Raw genomic sequence first — 19688 nt, forward strand, 5'->3', positions numbered from 1 at the left:
GGGCAATTCTGAGAAACACAAACGTCCACCTGACCTCAACCCTCGCTCTTTGCTCAACAGTGTTTGTTGAAGTGTTGACAAATAAAATTGAATGATTCTGTAAAGTCATTGATAACAATCCACCGGATCAACGTGGGACGTTAGGGCGACGCGTAATAATTCAGGCAGAGTGACAGACGTCGATAGGTGACCGGTTCAGGTGAAGCGGTACACCAGGTTGGACGCTTTGAGATGAAGTTTCGAAACAGCAGATTGTATTTCGGGGTCAAAATCTTAACAACAGGTCGTGACGTCACGCGCCCGACCTTTCAAACGCACGTGTACCCTTCGGCTGTTCAAGCGAGCACGTCCCGTCATGACGTCGGACTTGCGTGCGTGACGTCACGGTGTGCCGGATAAGGAGACGCGCACCTTGTGGACCTGATAAAACGCACCTGTCCGGCGTCTCCTGCACTCGCGCTCCTCATGGAGAGCACATCGGCCGCCGTTACGTCATACTTTGAGCCACAGTTTCATCCCGGCCGTCGGACAATCACATCATCGCGGTTTTAACAGCCACCATTAGGTCACGCGTCAGGGTGTACTCACGGATGGACTCCCCTGTGGCGTCCAGCGCCGCCGAGGTGGCCCGGAGCGCGGACAGGCGTCGCTCCAGCGCCGCTCCCCGCTCCGTGGCCAGCACGACCCCCGCCTCGAGCTCGGCGAAGAGCCCCAGCGCGTGGCGGCACAGCTGGGCCAGCTGGCGCAGGGCTCCGGAGAGACCCGCGTGTGCAACCCCGCTCAGGTCTTCGAGAGCAGGTCGGGCTCGTCCCGGGTCTTCACCGCACACCTTCACCACCCGCTTATAGAACGGCATGGTGACGAGACGGGACTCGCCACGTCCTCCAACGCTCCCCCACAACCTGCCCAGGTGGATCAAGTCCGGCGCGCAACAGGTGAACGTCGGGCGGGTGCCGCGCCCGGCGCGCCCACGGCTCTGAGCATCCCACGCGGGTCTCTGCCGGACGTAGCGGCGGAACGCGCGAGAAAAATTGCCTCGAGCCGACGAAACGCCTTCGCCTATCCTCCCCAAAACGTGCCCTGCCCCTCCCATCCTCCTCCGCCGGGCCGCGCAGCCTCCTCCTCCCCCACGCCTCTCTCGTCTCACCCGGGAATTCCTGAAGACGATTTTCCTAAATAAGGTTGTTTGATGAAGTTCACTGGACAAATCAAAATAAACTTCCATCCCCTCACTCGACCATTTTTCCCATTGCCCCTGGAAAATGTATATATATATATATATATATATATATATATATATATATATATATATATATATATATATATATATATATATATATATATATATATATATATATCCCCCCCCCAAAAAAAAACGATCACACTGTTCTTGGTTTGGGTTGTGCACAGCGGATCAAGGTAGGTCCACGTACACCACGTGCCTTGGTGGGGATCCACGCGACAGTTACACGTCATCAGTGCGACCACGTGATGTGGTGTTACTGTGGTTCGCATTCACCATGTGGTGCGACCAATTGAGGACGGTTGACCGAGGTGCGGTGTTCCTTCGGTTGACAACAGAGACCTCTTCAGTGGTGCACACACAGTACATGACCTCCGTGCATGCAATGTCTATCTTTCGCCCTTGTCCGACCCAAAAAATGCCTATTGCCGACGGACAGACAGCGCGGAATCTTTTGACTGCGAGCGGGTGTGGCATGGATAGCCGGCTTAATGGATCTTTCCTCGGCACGTGCGGCGTCGTGATGCTGCCGTGCCAGAATGGCAGTTTTACGAGCGAATGTAAACTCGGATGAAACAACGCAGACGCTGCTGGTCCAGCTCTTTAAAATGTAGCGATGGTGTTCAGCCGTGAACCTTCGATTTGATGTTGCAGCGGTTGGTCCACCGGGTGTACGTTGGTGAGGGTTAATGTGAGCCAACTATGCGAGTGAGCTTCAATGTTTGTTCCTTGTGGAAACCTCAGTCCGTGGTTTGCGCGTTCCAAATGGTTCAGAACCACGCTCCGGAGGACTAGCGACACCTGGCGTCTCTTGTTCGGCGATGTGTGATTAGTGAGCAGCGGGTCCACCATAGACCTCAGAGGAGAGTCAGCAAGCAATGTTGTAATCGTTTCGATGAACACATTCAAGATCCCTTGAATGTTCAGCACAAGATAGCCGGCTTAATAGAGCCAGTGAGAGAGCAGAGAGGGAGTCTGTTTTACACTTCTATCCTTCTACCCCCCCCCACCCCTCAGGTTCTGTGTACTTACTGTGCACACACACACACACACACACACACACACACACACACACACACACACACACACACACACACACGTTTAAATTTGAAGCCGTCGATATGCAAGGGGTTTCTAACCAAACGGAAGATCAATCTTGATGGTCAGAAAAACAAGGATGGTGAGGGGAGAAAAGGGGGAGGGGAGCGGAAGAAGAGAGTGGGAAGGGAGAAGAGGGAAAGGAGGGAGAGAGGGGATAAAGAGAGGAAGGACAAGGTCACTATGGGAAAAGGGCAGGGGGTGGTTGGAAGGTAGAAAGGGAGAGGGGGATAGGTAAAGAGGGGAAATGGGGGTAAAGAGAGAGAGAAAGAGAGAGAGAGAAAAAGAGAAAAAGAGAAAAAGAGAAAAAGAGAAAAAGAGAAAAAGAGAAAAAGAGAAAAAGAGAAAAAGAGAAAAAGAGAAAAAGAGAAAAAGAGAAAGAGAGAAAGAGAGAGAGAGAGAGAGAGAGAGAGAGAGAGAGAGAGAGAGAGAGAGAGAGAGAGAGAGAGAGAGAGAGAGAGAGAGAGAGAGAGAGAGAGAGAGAGAGAGAGAGAGAGAGAGAGAGAGAGAGAGAGAGAGAGAGAGAGAGAGAGAGAGAGAGAGAGAGAGAGAGAGAGAGAGAGAGAGAGAGAGAGAGAGAGAGAGAGAGAGAGAGAGAGAGAGAGAGAGAGAGAGAGAGAGAGAGAGAGAGAGAGAGAGAGAGAGAGAAGGTAAAAAGGGGGAGATGTAAAGACGAGAGTAGAAGGTAGGGGGTGGTAAATGGGAGATGAGGGGGAAGGTGGAGAGGTGAGGACAAGGGAAAGGGGAGGGGGAAGGGGGTGTGCAACGGGGGAAAGGAAAGGCGAGTGGGAGCTCAGACCCGCCTCGATGTGGTTGATGTGATCACTCATCCAGCCGACGTGCCGTCACCATGGCAAAGGAGAGACACAGACGAGGTGTTCTGCATCGGATCGTCCAGGCCTTGTGATCGTTTTGAGGACGGTACGTGGGATTTTCTCTCCACCAAAAAAAAATTGTCTCTGTGTTGGCGTGTGTGTGTGTGTGTGTGTGTGTCTCTCTGTGTTGGCGTGTGTGTGTGTGTCTCTCTGTGTTGGCGTGTGTGTGTGTGTCTCTCTGTGTTGGCGTGTGTGTGTGTGTGTGTGTGTGTGTGTGTGTGTGTGTGTGTGTGTGTGTGTCTCTCTGTGTTGGCGTGTGTGTGTGTGTGTGTGTCTCTCTGTGTTGGCGTGTGTGTGTGTGTGTCTCTCTGTGTTGGCGTGTGTGTGTCTCTCTGTGTTGGCGTGTGTGTGTGTGTGTGTCTCTCTGTGTTGGCGTGTGTGTGTCTCTCTGTGTTGGCGTGTGTGTGTGTGTGTGTGTGTGTGTCTCTCTGTGTTGGCGTGTGTGTGTGTGTCTCTCTCTGTGTTGGCGTGTGTGTGTGTGTGTCTCTCTGTGTTGGCGTGTGTGTGTGTGTGTCTCTCTGTGTTGGCGTGTGTGTGTGTGTCTCTCTCTGTGTTGGCGTGTGTGTGTGTCTCTCTCTGTGTTGGCGTGTGTGTGTGTGTGTCTCTCTCTGTGTTGGCGTGTGTGTGTGTGTGTCTCTCTCTGTGTTGGCGTGTGTGTGTGTGTGTGTCTCTCTCTGTGTTGGCGTGTGTGTGTGTGTGTGTCTCTCTCTGTGTTGGCGTGTGTGTGTGTGTCTCTCTGTGTTGGCGTGTGTGTGTGCCTCTCTGTGTTGGCGTGTGTGTGTGTGTGTGTCTCTCTGTTTTGGCGTGTGTGCGTGTGTGTCTCTCTGTGTTGGCGTGTGTGTGTGTCTCTCTGTGTTGGCGTGTGTGTGTGTGTGTCTCTCTGTGTTGGCGTGTGTGTGTGTGTGTGTGTCTCTCTGTGTTGGCGTGTGTGTGTGTCTCTCTGTGTTGGCGTGTGTGTGTGTGTCTCTCTGTGTTGGCGTGTGTGTGTGTGTCTCTCTCTGTGTTGGCGTGTGTGTGTGTGTGTGTGTCTCTCTGTGTTGGCGTGTGTGTGTGCGTGTGTGTTTCTCTCTGTGTTGGCGTGTGTGTGTGTGTGTGTCTCTCTGTGTTGGCGTGTGTGTGTGTGTGTGTGTGTCTCTCTCTGTGCTGCCGTGCGTGTGCGTGTCTCTCTCTGTGTTGGCGTGTGTGTGTGTCTCTCTCTGTGTTGGCGTGTGTGTGTGTGTGTGTCTCTCTGTGTTGGCGTGTGTGTGTGTGTCTCTCTGTGTTGGCGTGTGTGTGTGTCTCTCTGTGTTGGCGTGTGTGTGTGTGTGTGTCTCTCTGTGTTGGCGTGTGTGTGTGTGTGTCTCTCTGTGTTGGCGTGTGTGTGTGTGTCTCTCTGTGTTGGCGTGTGTGTGTGTGTCTCTCTGTGTTGGCGTGTGTGTGTGTGTCTCTCTGTGTTGGCGTGTGTGTGTGTGTGTGTGTGTCTCTGTGTTGGCGTGTGTGTGTGTCTCTCTGTGTTGGCGTGTGTGTGTGTGTCTCTCTGTGTTGGCGTGTGTGTGTGTGTGTCTCTCTGTGTTGGCGTGTGTGCGTGTGTGTCTCTCTGTGTTGGCGTGTGTGTGTGTGTGTGTCTCTCTGTGTTGGCGTGTGTGTGTGTGTGTGTCTCTCTGTGTTGGCGTGTGTGTGTGTGTGTGTGTGTGTGTGTCTCTCTGTGTTGGCGTGCGTGTGTGTGTGTGTCTCTCTGTGTTGGCGTGCGTGTGTGTGTGTCTCTCTCTGTGTTGGCGTGTGTGTCTCTCTGTGTTGGCGTGTGTGTCTCTCTGTGTTGGCGTGTGTGTCTCTCTGTGTTGGCGTGTGTCTCTCTCTGTGTTGGCGTGTGTGTGTGAGTGTCTCTCTCTGTGATGGCGTGTGTGTGTGTGTCTCTCTCTGTGTTGGCGTGTGTGTGTGTGTGTGTCTCTCTCTGTGTTGGCGTGTGTGTGTGTGTCTCTCTCTGTGTTGGCGTGTGTGTGTGTGTCTCTCTGTGTTGGCGTGTGTGTGTGTGTGTGTCTCTCTCTGTGTTGGCGTGTGTGTGTGAGTGTCTCTCTCTGTGATGGCGTGTGTGTGTGTCTCTCTCTGTGTTGGCGTGTGTGTGTGACTCTCTCTGTGTTGGCGTGTGTGTGTGTGTCTCTCTGTGTTGGCGTGTGTGTGTGTCTCTGTGTCGGCGTGTGTGTGTGTCTCTCTGTGTGGGCGTGTGTGTGTGTCTGTGTCTCTCTGTGTTGGCGTGTGTGTGTGTGTGTGTCTCTCTGTGTGGGCGTGTGTGTGTCTCTCTGTGTTGGCGTGTGTGTGTGTGTGTCTCTGTGTTGGCGTGTGTGTGTGTGTGTGTCTCTCTGTGTTGGCGTGCGTGTGTGTGTGTGTGTGTGTCTCTCTGTGTTGGCGTGTGTGTGTGTGTGTGTGTGTGTCTCTCTGTGTTGGCGTGTGTGTGTGTGTCTCTCTGTGTTGGCGTGTGTGTGTGTGTCTCTCTGTGTTGGCGTGTGTGTGTGTGTCTCTCTGTGTTGGCGTGTGTGTGTGTGTCTCTCTGTGTTGGCGTGCGTGTGTGTGTCTCTCTGTGTTGGCGTGCGTGTGCGTGTGTCTCTCTGTGATGGCGTGCGTGTGTGTGTCTCTCTGTGTTGGCGTGCGTGTGCGTGTGTCTCTGTGTTGGCGTGTGTGTGTGTCTCTGTGTTGGCGTGTGTGTCTGTGTGTGCGTGTGCGTGTGCGTGTGCGTCTCCGTGTGCGTGTGAGTCTCCATGTGCGTGTGCGTGTGCGTGTGCCTCTGTGTGCGTGTGCGTGTGCGTGTGTCTCTGTGTGCGTGTGCGTGTGTCTCTGTGTGCGTGTGCGTGTGTCTCTGTGTGCGTGTGCGTGTGCGTGTGTCTCTGTGTGCGTGTGCGTGTGTCTCTCTCATGGTCCACCGTTTGCTCGTCTTTTACCTCCTCATAAAGTGGCGTGCTTGTCCCCCACACCTGTTGGCTCCTTATCACCGAAGGTGAAGAACAGCACTCGACACACCACCACCACCACCACCACCTGGACTGGCAGGTACAGGTTCAACCCACATGACCTTGCGGAGAAGACCAGGAACCCCGACTCGTGAGTCCCCCTCGGAGTCGGAGAAAGCATGGGCTATCTCGATTCGCTTCAGCAACTGGAGCCCCCTCGCCAGCCAGGCTGGCCGGAAACAGGCAAGGGATAACTAACTTACTTGTAAGTGAATTGATGACGTCAGTAACTATGAACTTTTATGCCAAAAATATAAATTGCTATTCATCAAGGGAAGCAAATGGGGAAAAACAGTTTGAAAGAGCAAAGGTCTTCATTTTCACTGGTTCATTTTGATCCAAACACCGTAAGACCGTTCAAGATGGAGCATCTCGACAGAACAGTATCAGAAAACCGCTTGTGGACAATACGTAGACATTTTACATCAACTGGGGGATAATATATGATGGGGAGTCAAAACGTTTTCCCCATTTCCCAAATCTCTCTCATCCTTGGTATCGGGAAATGGAGGCATCACTGGGAGGGATGCACAACACCTTGTCACCGATGGGTGTTGGCTCATGGGCAGAGGGGGGGAAAACTAACTATTGACTTCCACCAGCGAAAGAGATCTTTCATGGCATGGTTGGACATTCCAAATATCTAAACAGATATGTTCAGGAGGTGAGGGATGAACAGCAAATCATTTACTCCTGTGTGTGTGTATATATATATATATATATTGTTGTGGTTACCAAATTCGCAAACCACCATTCAGGTCCCTTAGGTGAGGTATCTCGGTAAGTACATGTGTAGTTAGGCCCAAACCCGTTGTCTAGTGGGAATACATGTCATTTATGCGTGCTGCGACTCTTCAGGATAGCCGTTTTTCTTTTGCTATCTTTATTTTGGACCAACCGCCATGATTACCACCACAACCACAACATCAACCACCCCTTCACCACAACCGCCACGACCTTCACGTCACACCTCGCAACCGTCGCATCGCCACCGTTCTTGCCCCGCCTGTGGGTACCGGTGTTGGACTCGTGCAGGGCGCGCGCCGAACAGCGTGTACAAAATCACGGATTTTGTGCTTCAAAAACGGATCAAAAACGACACACGCCCACTTTTTGCCGTCCAATCGGTGAGCGAGGGGCGAATTGGCCCCGCCCCCAGGGCGATCGATATATGCAAATTTATGGATCAAAAAGCCTTCACGCCCACTTTTTGCCGTCCAATCGGTGAGCGAGGGGCGAATTGGCCCCGCCCCCAGGGCGATCGATATATGCAAATTTTTGGATCAAAAAGCCTTCACGCCCACTTTTTCTCGGGCCAATGGGGAGCGAGGTGAAAGGTCGAAGGAAGGGGGTCAAAGCTGAGAGGGCGAAGCTACGGGGCTGATAAAAGGACCGTGTTCGTCAGTCCAGAGAGTCCAGAGGCGGAGAGTAGGAGAGTCCAGAGGCGGAGAGTAGGAGAGTCCAGAGGCGGAGAGTAGGAGAGTCCAGAGGCGGAGAGTAGGAGAGTCCAGAGGCGGAGAGGAGAGTCCAGAGGCGGAGAGTAGGAGAGTCCAGAGGCGGAGAGTAGGAGAGTCCAGAGGCGGAGAGTAGGAGAGTCCAGAGGCGGAGAGTAGGAGAGTCCAGAGGCGGAGAGTAGGAGAGTCCAGAGGCGGAGAGTAGGAGAGTCCAGAGGCGGAGAGTAGGAGAGTCCAGAGGCGGAGAGTAGGAGAGTAGGAGAGTCGGAAACAGAGAGTCAAGACTTCGCGGGCGGTGGAGTTGGCAGGAAGGAGCTGGTCGTCGTGTGCGTTGGAGTCGGAACGGAGGGGACGGAGCTGTGGAAAGGCAGCGACACCAGACGAGGGGGTGCTCGCGTCGTGCAGGGAGCTGCACCCCAGGGAGGCCGACAGCGCGACCTGGCCGAGGTGGAGACGCTCGTCGCGGGATAATAAAAATCCTCTATACCCCGAGCATCAGCAACCCCCTCCTGTTTCCCCCCGCGCTGAGATAGTGCGACCAAGGGGGCCCCTTTCCCACCCTCTACCAGACACTGTCCGCGAGGCCCGCGGAGTTGAGGCGCCATCGCCGCTCCGCGTCTCATCACCAGACGGGTAGGCGCGACCCGGTCTCGGCCTCAGGTCCGCCTCATCCTTGAGGGTATTCTTTTCCTTGGTTTTGGGTATGTGTTGTCGGCGCCGTCTGTGAAGTAGAATTGTATAAGTGTTGCCGTGTGCTCGGTAGTCGGTATTAGCTCTGCATTGTGTTTTCGCTTTTACATTTGCTTTTTGTGTAAATTGCATTGTGTCTTTTCTGTGTGCTTTTGGTGGAATTGTATATGTGTGCTCCCGTGTGCCGCGAATAAATGTGCTTTGTGTCGAACTGTTTCCCGCTTCGCTTCGTCATTTCCTTCATTGAATCCTCATCTTGCTTCACGTAAAGGGTTGGTAGTGGGCTGAATACGCCCGATAATTAATCGAACCGTCGAGGTCGACGATAACACCGCTCGGTTATCCCGATAGTACGGAACGGGTCGCTTAAGTGGCCCGTGTCCGAAGTCGACCTGCGGCGAGGTGCGATCGCCCGGTCTACCCTCCGCGTGGGTACTTAGGTAGGTCGAATTTGGCGAGCAACCCTATCCCACGCGGGGGCTGATTGGCTCGATCGCGGTGAGACCGAAGGTCCACCCGTGACTGGTTCCCGGCGTTAGTCCGAGAGGGTCACGACTGGATTGTCCGTCCGGTGGGCGACGTGCCGCGATTCGAGTTACGTGGCCGTCAGCACGCCGGCGGGCGCGAAATCCGCAACACTGGTGTCAGGTCGTGCGATACAAATTCATCGCCCTCCTCGCGGCACTGGTATTGGAGAGCGGGACAACAGGCTCTCCTGTCTCCAGCGAAATTCACGGGAATCGGTCCAGGGGTGAGAGAAGCGACCCCCGATTCCCTCCAAATTACGAGCGAGCAAATTAACCCTTTAAGAGAAGCAAGATGGCGTCTCAAGGCGAGCGGGAGCCGGGGGTATTAGAAATGGATGTAGAATGTGTAGAGTCCATGGTCCAGGATGGAATCCCCGTGCAGGAAATGTTGATTGTGCAGGAACACGGACTCGCCCAACTGAACCCAGAGCCCGAAATGGGTGCGGCAGCGGCCGCGGTGTATGACACCTCCCCCCCCTCTCCACCAAAACCCGCCGACCCTTGCCGAAACGGCTCACCCAAGCGCACCCGACATGGCCCAGCTATTCGCCATGCTGGCGGCACTGACAGCGAAAATGGATGCAAACGCAAATGAATTTATAAACGAAATGAAAAGCATGGGCAAGCAAATGAAAAAAGAAATGAAAGAACTACGGGGTGAGACGCAGAACATGGGCCGATGCCTGCAAGCGGGCATGAAGGCCGTGAGCAGGGAACTTAAAATGGCGACTCCACGTGTCGGAACAAACGAGCTGGAAGGGGGTGCAACGGCTGACAGGCCCGCGGTGGAGGCGGGTAAGGAAAAAGTAATTCGGGAGACAAGAGACGAGGTGAAAGTAATTGCGAGGGAGAGAAAAGAACAATTAATACGGAGAGCAAGGATGAGGTACGCGGAGATCGTGAAAGAGCAAGGAGTGAAAAACAGGGAAGGACGGGAGCGACTTAAAGAGAAAGCAAGGTTGACCTACATAAAGATAAGGGAAAGACGCCAGAAAGAAGCAGAGACCAATAAACACGATGAAGACGGGTAAGTGACGCGCACACACACACGGAGGTAGTGGAGGACAATGGGGGTGAGCTGGCGGACTGTGTAGGGACCCAGTGCGAGCACCTGGATGGCCTCCTCCAGGAACGAGGGGAGGGAGTCTGCCCCCTTGAGGCGAGTCACGACCAGGTGAGTTCGGTCGTGTTTTGCGAGGTTGGGGGGAGGAGTGCTGTGGACGGGTGCACGGAGAGCTTGGGGGGTAGAGAGGCCCCGGAGACCCTTGTGGGGACACGAATCCCCAGTGTGGTTGTCCCTGTGTGTGTGTTGCAAGGTGTGAGTGCGTCCCCGTGTGTGGAAGCGACCCCGTGTGTGAGTGGTGTGGTGGCGATGGTGCCGGAGTACGTGCTTCCCAGCACGCCGTGTGTGGATGAGGCACGGAGTGTGGGTGAGGCACCGCGGGTGAGTGCCCCCGCGTGTGTGGATGAGGCACCGCGGTTGAGTGCCCCCGCGTGTGTGAGTGAGGCACGGTGTGTGGATGAGGCACAGCGGTTGAGTGCCCCCGCGTGTGTGAGTAGTATGGTTTGTGTGAGTAGTGAGGCACGCGTGAGTGAACGGCCGTGTGCAAGGTCGCTGTGTGCAAGGGAGACCGTGTGTGTGAGAGAGCGGTATGTAAGGGAGATGTCGGTTGGCATGCGGGAGCACGCAGCCGCGTCTCCCGGTGTGAATGTGATGGAATGGACTGTGTGCGTCGTAACACGCAGGTGTGCGTGGGTTGAATGGCGACGACGGAGACATGTGAAGAAAGAAAGCCGAGTAGCGGCTGGAGCTATTTCGGGGACCGTGCCGGGTTCACCCAGCCGCGAGCACGAGGTTCGTGCTGTGCAACGCACGAGACCACCACATGCTCGCTTGCGAGAGTGAAGTCCCGGTCCGGAAACGCACGCGGTGGATTTGCCGATCCCGCGGACGGACAAAGTTTAGGCAGGTAAATGGATTTGGACCGGACGGGTTCTCCACGCGATCGTGTGTGTTAAGCTCCAACGGGCAAAGCACATGTGTTCGCGTGGGGAACCCCTCGAGACGTGGGGCTTGTGTTTTTTTTTTATGCGCACGGTGACGTCATGGCTGCACGTGGGGTTGGAATCCGGCAGGAGGGGTATCTCGGCCGGATGGTACCGTCCAAGGAGGGACGAGGTACACGTGCAGCTGCATGACGTCACGGGCAGGTGCGAAGTGCGCGAGTTGCCGCGCTGGTGATGCGCATGGAAAAAAAAAAAAAAAGGAAAAAACAAGCCTCACTTTCGGGTGCACAGGATTCCTGGGCAAGGGGTGGAAGACCCCCTTACCTGGGCACAGGATGGAAACTAGTTAGGGGGAAGGGTTAGCTTAGCTAGACCGACTTCATGGGGCAGGGGTAAGTCCTCATGGAGTCCGTGGAATGGATTAGTTAGAGGGATTGTAGCCAGATTTAGGTTGGGAAATAAAATGAATTTTTGAGTTAGGAGACAGTGACAGACTTGTGGATGTGTAGAGGGGGTGTAGTTTAGCGACGTAGTGTTAAAAGGAACGTGCTACTAGTTTAAGGGACGACGTGGGAGCACGAGTTAGTTAGGGGAGGTAGTTAGGAGGATGGCAGAGTTCAGCGGTGTGTGTGTTGAAGAGTTGTGGGTTGTGAGGTGAGTACATGTACATGTTGAGTGAGTGAGGCCAGCGGGTCTGTGTGTGTGTGGAGCGAATGGGGAATGCATGGTGCGATGAGTGATTGGGGGGAGGAGTGACTCCCGCCCAAGGGACCCCGGGGTCAGAGTAAAGTGAGTTAGCTGGGTTAGTCAAATTGAAAAATGGAGGTCGTTTTGCTGTTGGTGGGAAAGTAGGCTCGAGACCCATTTTGAGGGGTGCAGGAGCCCTGTTGACGGGCTTGGGAGCGTGGCTGCGAAAGGTGAGTATCGCTGAGTGGGTACCCTGGGCACCAGGCTAGTCGGCCGCGGTAGGCCATGGGCCCATGGGGGGCCGGGATAGAGTAGTGGGCACGGGTGCGCCTGCTTGGTGCGGGGGCCCGGGGCGCCATTAGCCGCGTGGGCGGTGTTGTGGGCACGGGTGACCCTCGGAAAGGGGCCCGGGAGGCCGGCCTGCCACGTGTGCGTTTCAGGGGAGGTGCCATGGGGGGCACTCCCCGGTGTTAGGGAGCTGGTAGGCTCGGAGGCAGTGTAGTGCCCGGGGGTGCCATAGCGGGAGATTCGGCAGAGGGTCGTGCCTGCCAAAGGGAGCCACGTGTCCTAGCCAGGAGACCGTGTGAGGGCACGGAGAGAAAATTGGGGGGGCGAGGCCCAAAATTGTGAGGACACCAACACAGGCGACGGGAATCTGGGTTGTTGGAACCAATAGTTTAAGCGAGAGGCGCTTGGTGAAAGCCCCGGGGTAGTTTAACAGTTAAATGGTTAGGGTAGATTAGGAGATGTACCCCTCCGCACCATCCATCCCCTCGCTCTCTTTGTGGGCCGCTGGACCCACTTTGGGTTAGATCGCCAAACTCTGGGGAGGCCATTCTGAGGCTTTGTTGGGCCTCGACACAGGACGCTAGCTCTCCCTTATTCCCCTCCGGGAAGGGAACGTAGGGGTTGGGAGTAGGCTAGGTGACAGGATAGGTTAGCCGAACAAGGACGATAAAGGGGGTTAGGGGACGATTTATAGTGGGGAAGTAAGAATAAAAACAACAAAAAAATAAGTTGGGGCTAAATTGGGGTTTGACAAATTAAGGGAGTGGGTATGTACAGTGACAGGCAAAGGCGATAGGTTGGGAGGGAGACAGGTAGGTAGGTCCGAGCCCGCCTTCCGAGTGGCCAGCACCAACGCACTCCCTCCACCAACTTCCACTGAACGGCAAAGGCTGGCCAACTTCATCGGCAGCTGTTGTTGTGCTGCAAGGCCTGTGCCGGCCCACTTCATCTGCAGCTGCTGTGCTGCAAGGCCTGTGCCGGCTGGATCGTCTGCCGGCTGGCTGTTTTTCTGCAAGGCCTGTGCCGGCCAGTTCATCTGCTGGCTGTTTTTCTTCAAGGCCTGTGCCGGCCAGTTCATCTGCCGGCTGTGTTTGCCTGCAGCAGCCTTCTTCTGCGGGCTGTGTTTGCCTGCTGCCTTTGCCATGCCATGCCCACTGCCCACGTTCACCGCCCCGTTCAATTTTTGCTTTGCCCCCCCCTGTTCATTTCCATGTGCGCCAGGATCCGCAAGGCAACAGTTTGCAAGCTGCGAGAACTGCCCTGTTGGCAGCTACAACACGGGCCTGCAGTGGCGGCCCGTGCACCGTGTTTGTGTTCATCCATCCATTCGTTGTGCTCATTGCGTGTGCCACTTGAGCTGGCACGGAGACTGCGTTTGTGCAGCCCATGCACCGTTGTGGTTCACTGCGTTCAGTTCAAAAGGGAAGGCCTTGGACTGCGTGTGAGCAGCCAGCCACGTTCCCTGTCACCTGCATTGTTTGAGCCAGAGACTGCATGCGGGCAGCCTGGCTCCCTGCTAACTGCTTTCTTTTGCAGAGTTCAATGATCCTGGGCCATGGTTTAGTGTAAAATTTGTAAGTTAAGGTAAGATGTACTGTAAATATGAGTGCGCCCCGGCATGTTTGTCTTAGCGCCGGCAATTTTATTTAAGTCGTCCGTGTGAGTGAGTTTGTTTAGGTAGTTACGCAGCCCTCAGGTTATTTATTTTGGGGACACGAATACCATGAATGTCGCACTCAGGGATCCGTAGGTAAAATGTACCAGGGGAAAACTACACATGATGGCACACGAAAATTTGACGACTCGGGACGAGTCTGTAAAAAGGGGAGGGGGTAGTGTTGTGGTTACCAAATTCGCAAACCACCATTCAGGTCCCTTAGGTGAGGTATCTCGGTAAGTACATGTGTAGTTAGGCCCAAACCCGTTGTCTAGTGGGAATACATGTCATTTATGCGTGCTGCGACTCTTCAGGATAGCCGTTTTTCTTTTGCTATCTTTATTTTGGACCAACCGCCATGATTACCACCACCAACCACCACTTCACCACAACCGCCACGACCTTCACGTCACACCTCGCAACCGTCGCATCGCCACCGTTCTTGCCCCACTGTGGGTACCGGTGTTGGACTCGTGCAGGGCGCGCGCCGAACAGCGTGTACAAAATCACTGATTTTGTGCTTCAAAAACGGATCAAAAACGACACACGCCCACTTTTTGCCGTCCAATCGGTGAGCGAGGGGCGAATTGGCCCCGCCCCCAGGGCGATCGATATATGCAAATTTGTGGATCAAAAAGCCTTCACGCCCACTTTTTGCCGTCCAATCGGTGAGCGAGGGGCGAATTGGCCCCGCCCCCAGGGCGATCGATATATGCAAATTTATGGATCAAAAAGCCTTCACGCCCACTTTTTCTCGGGCCAATGGGGAGCGAGGTGAAAGGTCGAAGGGAGGGGGTCAAAGCTGAGAGGGCGAAGCTACGGGGCTGATAAAAGGACCGTGTTCGTCAGTCCAGAGAGTCGAGAAGCGGAGAGTAAGAGAGTCCAGAGGCGGAGAGTAGGAGAGTCCAGAGGCGGAGAGTAGGAGAGTCCAGAGGCGGAGAGTAGGAGAGTCCAGAGGCGGAGAGTAGGAGAGTAGGAGAGTCGGAAACAGAGAGTCAAGACTTCGCGGGCGGTGGAGTTGGCAGGAAGGAGCTGGTCGTCGTGTGCGTTGGAGTCGGAACGGAGGGGACGGAGCTGTGGAAAGGCAGCGACACCAGACGAGGGGGTGCTCGCGTCGGGAGCTGCACCCCAGGGAGGCCGACAGCGCGACCTGGCCGAGGTGGAGACGCTCGTCGCGGGATAATAAAAATCCTCTATACCCCGAGCATCAGCAACCCCTCCTGTTTCCCCCCGCGCTGAGATAGTGCGACCAAGGGGGCCCCTTTCCCACCCCCTACCAGACACTGTCCGCGAGGCCCGCGGAGTTGAGGCGCCATCGCCGCTCCGCGTCTCATCACCAGACGGGTAGGCGCGACCCGGTCTCGGCCTCAGGCCCGCCTCATCCTTGAGGGTATTCTTTTCCTTGGTTTTGGGTATGTGTTGTCGGCGCCGTCTGTGAAGTAGAATTGTATAAGTGTTGCCGTGTGCTCGGTAGTCGGTATTAGCTCTGCATTGTGTTTTCGCTTTTACATTTGCTTTTTGTGTAAATTGCATTGTGTCTTTTCTGTGTGCTTTTGGTGGAATTGTATATGTGTGCTCCCGTGTGCCACGAATAAATGTGCTTTGTGTCGAACTGTTTCCCGCTTCGCTTCGTCATTTCCTTCATTGAATCCTCATCTTGCTTCACGTAAAGGGTTGGTAGTGGGCTGAATACGCTCGATAATTAATCGAACCGTCGAGGTCGATGATAACACCGCTCGGTTATCCCGATAGTACGGAACGGGTCGCTTAAGTGGCCCGTGTCCGAAGTCGACCTGCGGCGAGGTGCGATCGCCCGGTCTACCCTCCGCGTGGGTACTTAGGTAGGTCGAATTTGGCGAGCAACCCTATCCCACGCGGGGGCTGATTGGCTCGATCGCGGTGAGACCGAAAGGTCCACCCATGACTGGTTCCCGGCGTTAGTCCGAGAGGGTCACGACTGGATTGTCCGTCCGGTGGGCGACGTGCCGCGATTCGAGTTACGTGGCCGTCAGCACGCCGGCGGGCGCGAAATCCGCAACAATATATATATATATATATATATATATATATATATATATATATATATATATATATATATATATATATATATATATATATATATAGTTACGAATTCCGCCCGCCTGTCGTACAATCGGCCATGTAACTCAAATCGTGACGCCCACCGGAACGGACAATTCAGTCGTGACCCTCTTGGAACTACTGCCAAGGAGCTAGCCACGGGTGGGGGTTTAACCTCACCATAACCCAGTCCGCATTCTACCCGAGTGAAATAGGGTGAATTGCCGAATGTCGATATACCTTAGTACCCGCACGGGTAGCGTACCGAGGAGTTGTACCACGCCGCAGGTCGACTCCGGACACGAACCATTTAAGCGGCTCGTTCCGTGCTGCAGGGATAACCGAGCGGAGTTATCGTCGACCTCAACGTTTCATGCTAAGGCCTAAGTCACATTTGCCACGGCGGCCGTGGGGTCTCCAAAATCTACGGCCACGAGCAATTATACGGCAGCCGCAGTATTTCCACGGTCACACAATGCAGCAGTCATACATGTTTTTATTTTTCGGGGAGCCGCACGGCGTATTTAGGCCTAAGTCACATTTGCCACGGTGGCCGTGGGGTCTCCAAAATCTACGGCCACTAGCAATTATACGGTGGCCACAGTATTTCCACCGTCGCACAATGTCGCAGTCACATATGTTTTTATTTTTCGGGTAGCCGCATGGCATATTTATAAATTGTGGAGACCGAAAACGTGGGGGTGCCGTACGGTCTTTGATTTGATGTCGCAACGGTGACCTGAGGGCGTTCCTGCGGTGGCCATAGAATTAAGGCAGACGCAAGGTGCCCGCAAGGCGACCGCAGGGGGCCCTAAGGAGAACATGCGGCCAGACGGACGGTAACGAATGGGTTAATTTTTTTTTTAACCAGTTTTTTTTTTTCGGCTTGTCGAATTGCTACTGCGAACGTAGAAATGAAAAAAGTTACAACTCTGCGTTATAATTCCACGGCGACCTTCCGACCTGTAAAATATAGCCAAACGGCGTAGGGCCACCCTGAGGCCACCGCAGAAACTCTGCGGCCGCCGCACGTTTCCGTCAATTCAGAGGGCGTACGGCTGCCGTATCCTCTCCGTAGAGCAAATGTGACTAAGGCCTTATTTACCGGGTGCTTACACCCTTCTACCAATTTATTCCGCGATTCAAGATGGCACTTTCAATGGGGAAAGAGACGACGAACGGGATACATTTCACACACAAGGACATTTTTTATAACACACAAGCAAGGGGTAGTCATGCAATTTACAGGCAATGCAATGAAAATTAATCGTGCACGGGACGGGGACAAAGACACGAGCAAGGCAAGAGCACTACAACCGACTATTAGTTATTCTTTACGAGCACTTAAACTGTTTTACTTATGGAGACTGGCGCCACAAACACACATACAAAAGCCCAAAGAAATAAAAGGAAGAGCGTGACCGTGTGGTGAGCTCACCGAGCTCGTGTCCTCCACGATTTGGCTCCGCACACGATCTGGAGCGACTCCGCCACGACCACCGACCCCTCAAAGTACCCTCGATCCAGAGCGACCCAGCCGGCACGGTCCAGCGAGCGAGGTCCAGCGAGCGAGCCTTCGTGTCCGCTCACACGCACGCCTCAGTCCTTGTCGTCGCGCTCGCGTTTCTCCTCAGCAGAAAAATATCAATGAAGCTAGTTAATTTTGTTACATTCCTAATTTTTTTTGTTCACTCGATATAATTCTCCAAACAGTAGAAAAAGATAAGTTTAATGCTTTGGAAATTTCACATTTTCTTGTGTATGGATGGAGGAGGGAACACATCCTTGCTTGCTTAAAGTAAATAGGTATATCGGCTTCGTTATAAGACTCGTAATTTATTTAAATTATCAGATTTCACTCCACATTTCGACACTTATTTAGTCCGGAAATAATCCGATCCTCAAAACCGAAATAATATTTCCATGATATACAGTACTTTAGCCCGTGAGAGTAGATCGTGGAAAATCGTATCATATAATGCATGAAATCGCTCCAAGCTCCTGATTTGAAAACTATAACACTTACAAAAGCGATGTATGCAGCGATTCATAACTATTATGAACAGGCATTCAATACGAGTGAAGAAAGTGAAGAAAAAAAACTTTATCGTTGAGAAATCGTTGCAGTCTATTCCAAGTCGAGGCATGGTTGAGCAGGCCAAAAACATGGCGCCTTAAGACCCCAGATAGCGAGGTGGCCGAGGATCGCCTGATGAAGGATATAATTAAATAAGGCCGTTAATTATCTTCAAAAAGGGTGTTTTAATTAACCCAAACACCCAATATTCACTCTTGCACTTCCTTGGAGTTTTTTTCGTATACATGCAAAGATTCAGGCTCCTAGGTTTTATGGTTTTGCAGTTACGGAGGACACAGACACACTGGCACACGGGCACGCACACACGCACATCGCCTTTTATTAGTGTAGATAAAGGTATGAATCTCAATCTGCAAAGACCTGTGTGCCACATGGATGCTATCCTCGTTTGGAGGTGATGTCAGCATAAACATTTATGTGGATGATATCAGTCATGTCACATCTGGGGTCAGTGTGTTCTTTTCTTTGAAGTTACTGTTCCTGATTCTAACTGGTGATCAGCAGGGCACAGACAATGTGTTAGTGTGGCAGACAACACTTGTTACTAACGGATTGTGCAGAAAGTGCTGTGATTGAACTCGATCAGTACCCTGCTGCCGTGTCAAGTGAGTGAGTTTGTTCTGTATATCTCTCTTCTTCTGTCTACAACAATAAATGTCAGTATGTGTGTGTCTCCTCCATAACTCCAAAACCGTGAAACCTACAGCCTAAAACTTTGCATACATACTAAGGGAACTCCAAGGGAGTGCATTAGTGAAAATTGGGTGTCTGGGTTAATCTGGGTCACCCAGCCACTGTGGTTGCACAAGTTAGTGCACTCTCAGCGCCGGTGCCAAGCCCGGATAAATGGGGAGGGTTGCGTCAGGAAGGGCATCCGGCATAAAACCTGTGCCAAATCAATATGCGGATCATAAACCGGATTTCCATACTGGATCGGTCGAGGCCTGGGTTACTAAAATTTAAACTTCTTAGTTGACCTCAGCAGCAGTTCCGACTGCTAAAAACAGGAGTAATTTGTCCAATTCAGACATTGTTTGACATTCCGGGCATCTCCAAGTGTCTGTGGCTTTATTTCGTTTCCACACACGTGATAAGCTCTAAAATCTTTTCACCTGATTTGAATTTCAAAGCTGAAAATGCAGAATTGACCTTGGTAGCAGTTCGGACTGTGAAAAAAGTATTCATTTATCTAATTCGTACATTGTTTGACATTCCAAGTGTCTCCAGGTGATGTTTGTTTTAAGTTTGTTTGTTTAAAAAAGATCACAGAACCATTGTCACATGATCACAGATCACGGACAGAACGTCCGTAAATGAAAATATCAATAAATGAAAATAAATAATAAGTGAAAAATCAAACGCAGGTGAGCAACCCGAGACAATGGGGAAGCACAGTTTGTTATTGCTTGCAATGTGTAAGCATACCGCGCATATATATGTATATTATATATATATACAAATATGCTTTAAAATGTGCATCTCAGGAATTATATTAAATGAGAGAGAAAGTGAGCATTAAAAAGAAAAGAAAACAACATCTCATTGGGCCTGACGTTTCGAGAGTTGTCGAGCTTCCATCCTCAGAAGCAGCTATGAAAACTGTTTGCATTTCAAAATTCAGTTTATGTTATTATTGGCCTGTGTGCACGTGTCTGAGTTACTGATTGGCTGTCATTCCAGCAATGGGGTCGAGGATGGATAGTGTGTGTGTGTGTGTGTGTGTGTGTGTGTGTGTGTGTGTGTGTGTGTGTGTGTGTGTGTGTGTGTGTGTGTGTGTGTGTGTGTGTGTGTGTGTGTGTGTGTATGTATATATATATATATATATATATATATATATATATATACATATATATATACATATATATACATATATATATATATTGTTACGGCTGTGGAAATTCGCAATAAACCATAAAGGACCTTAGATCAGTTATGACGATAAGTAATTGTGTAGTTAGATTTCCCCACCGTTGTTTAGAGGGAATTTCCGTGTTCACTGGGCTG

At 52.4% G+C, this 19688-nt stretch overlaps 2 protein-coding genes across 9 annotated transcripts in view; one reads left to right on the top strand and one right to left on the bottom strand.

The window, feature by feature from the left end:
- The window catches only part of LOC147010589 (actin remodeling regulator NHS-like), a 139476-nt gene extending 138418 nt beyond the window's left edge, over positions 1–1058 (bottom strand). For all 3 annotated transcript variants that reach the window (XM_085859241.1, XM_085859240.1, XM_085859239.1), the window contains exon 1: positions 589–1058. In XM_085859241.1, coding sequence (XP_085715367.1) covers positions 589–856 — 268 coding nt within the window. In that variant the 5' untranslated portion in view covers positions 857–1058. The remainder of the gene's footprint in view (positions 1–588) is intronic.
- Positions 1059–3094: 2036 nt separating this feature from the next.
- The window catches only part of ECT2L (epithelial cell transforming 2 like), an 81699-nt gene continuing 65105 nt past the window's right edge, over positions 3095–19688 (top strand). For 2 of the 6 annotated variants that reach the window (XM_085860050.1, XM_085860051.1), the window contains exons 1-2: positions 3098–3262; positions 6185–6380. In XM_085860050.1, the coding sequence (XP_085716176.1) occupies positions 6255–6380 (126 nt within the window). In that variant the 5' untranslated portion in view covers positions 3098–3262; positions 6185–6254. Of the gene's footprint in view, positions 3263–6184; positions 6381–19688 lie in introns of those variants that run through there. The other 4 variants (XR_015052485.1, XM_085860052.1, XR_015052484.1 and 1 more) reach the window with 4 other exon arrangements.

Source organism: Eptatretus burgeri, chromosome 16, assembly GCF_056783735.1.
Source record: "Eptatretus burgeri isolate ZD-2024b chromosome 16, Ebu_testis_v1, whole genome shotgun sequence".
NCBI lineage: Eukaryota > Metazoa > Chordata > Myxini > Myxiniformes > Myxinidae > Eptatretus > Eptatretus burgeri.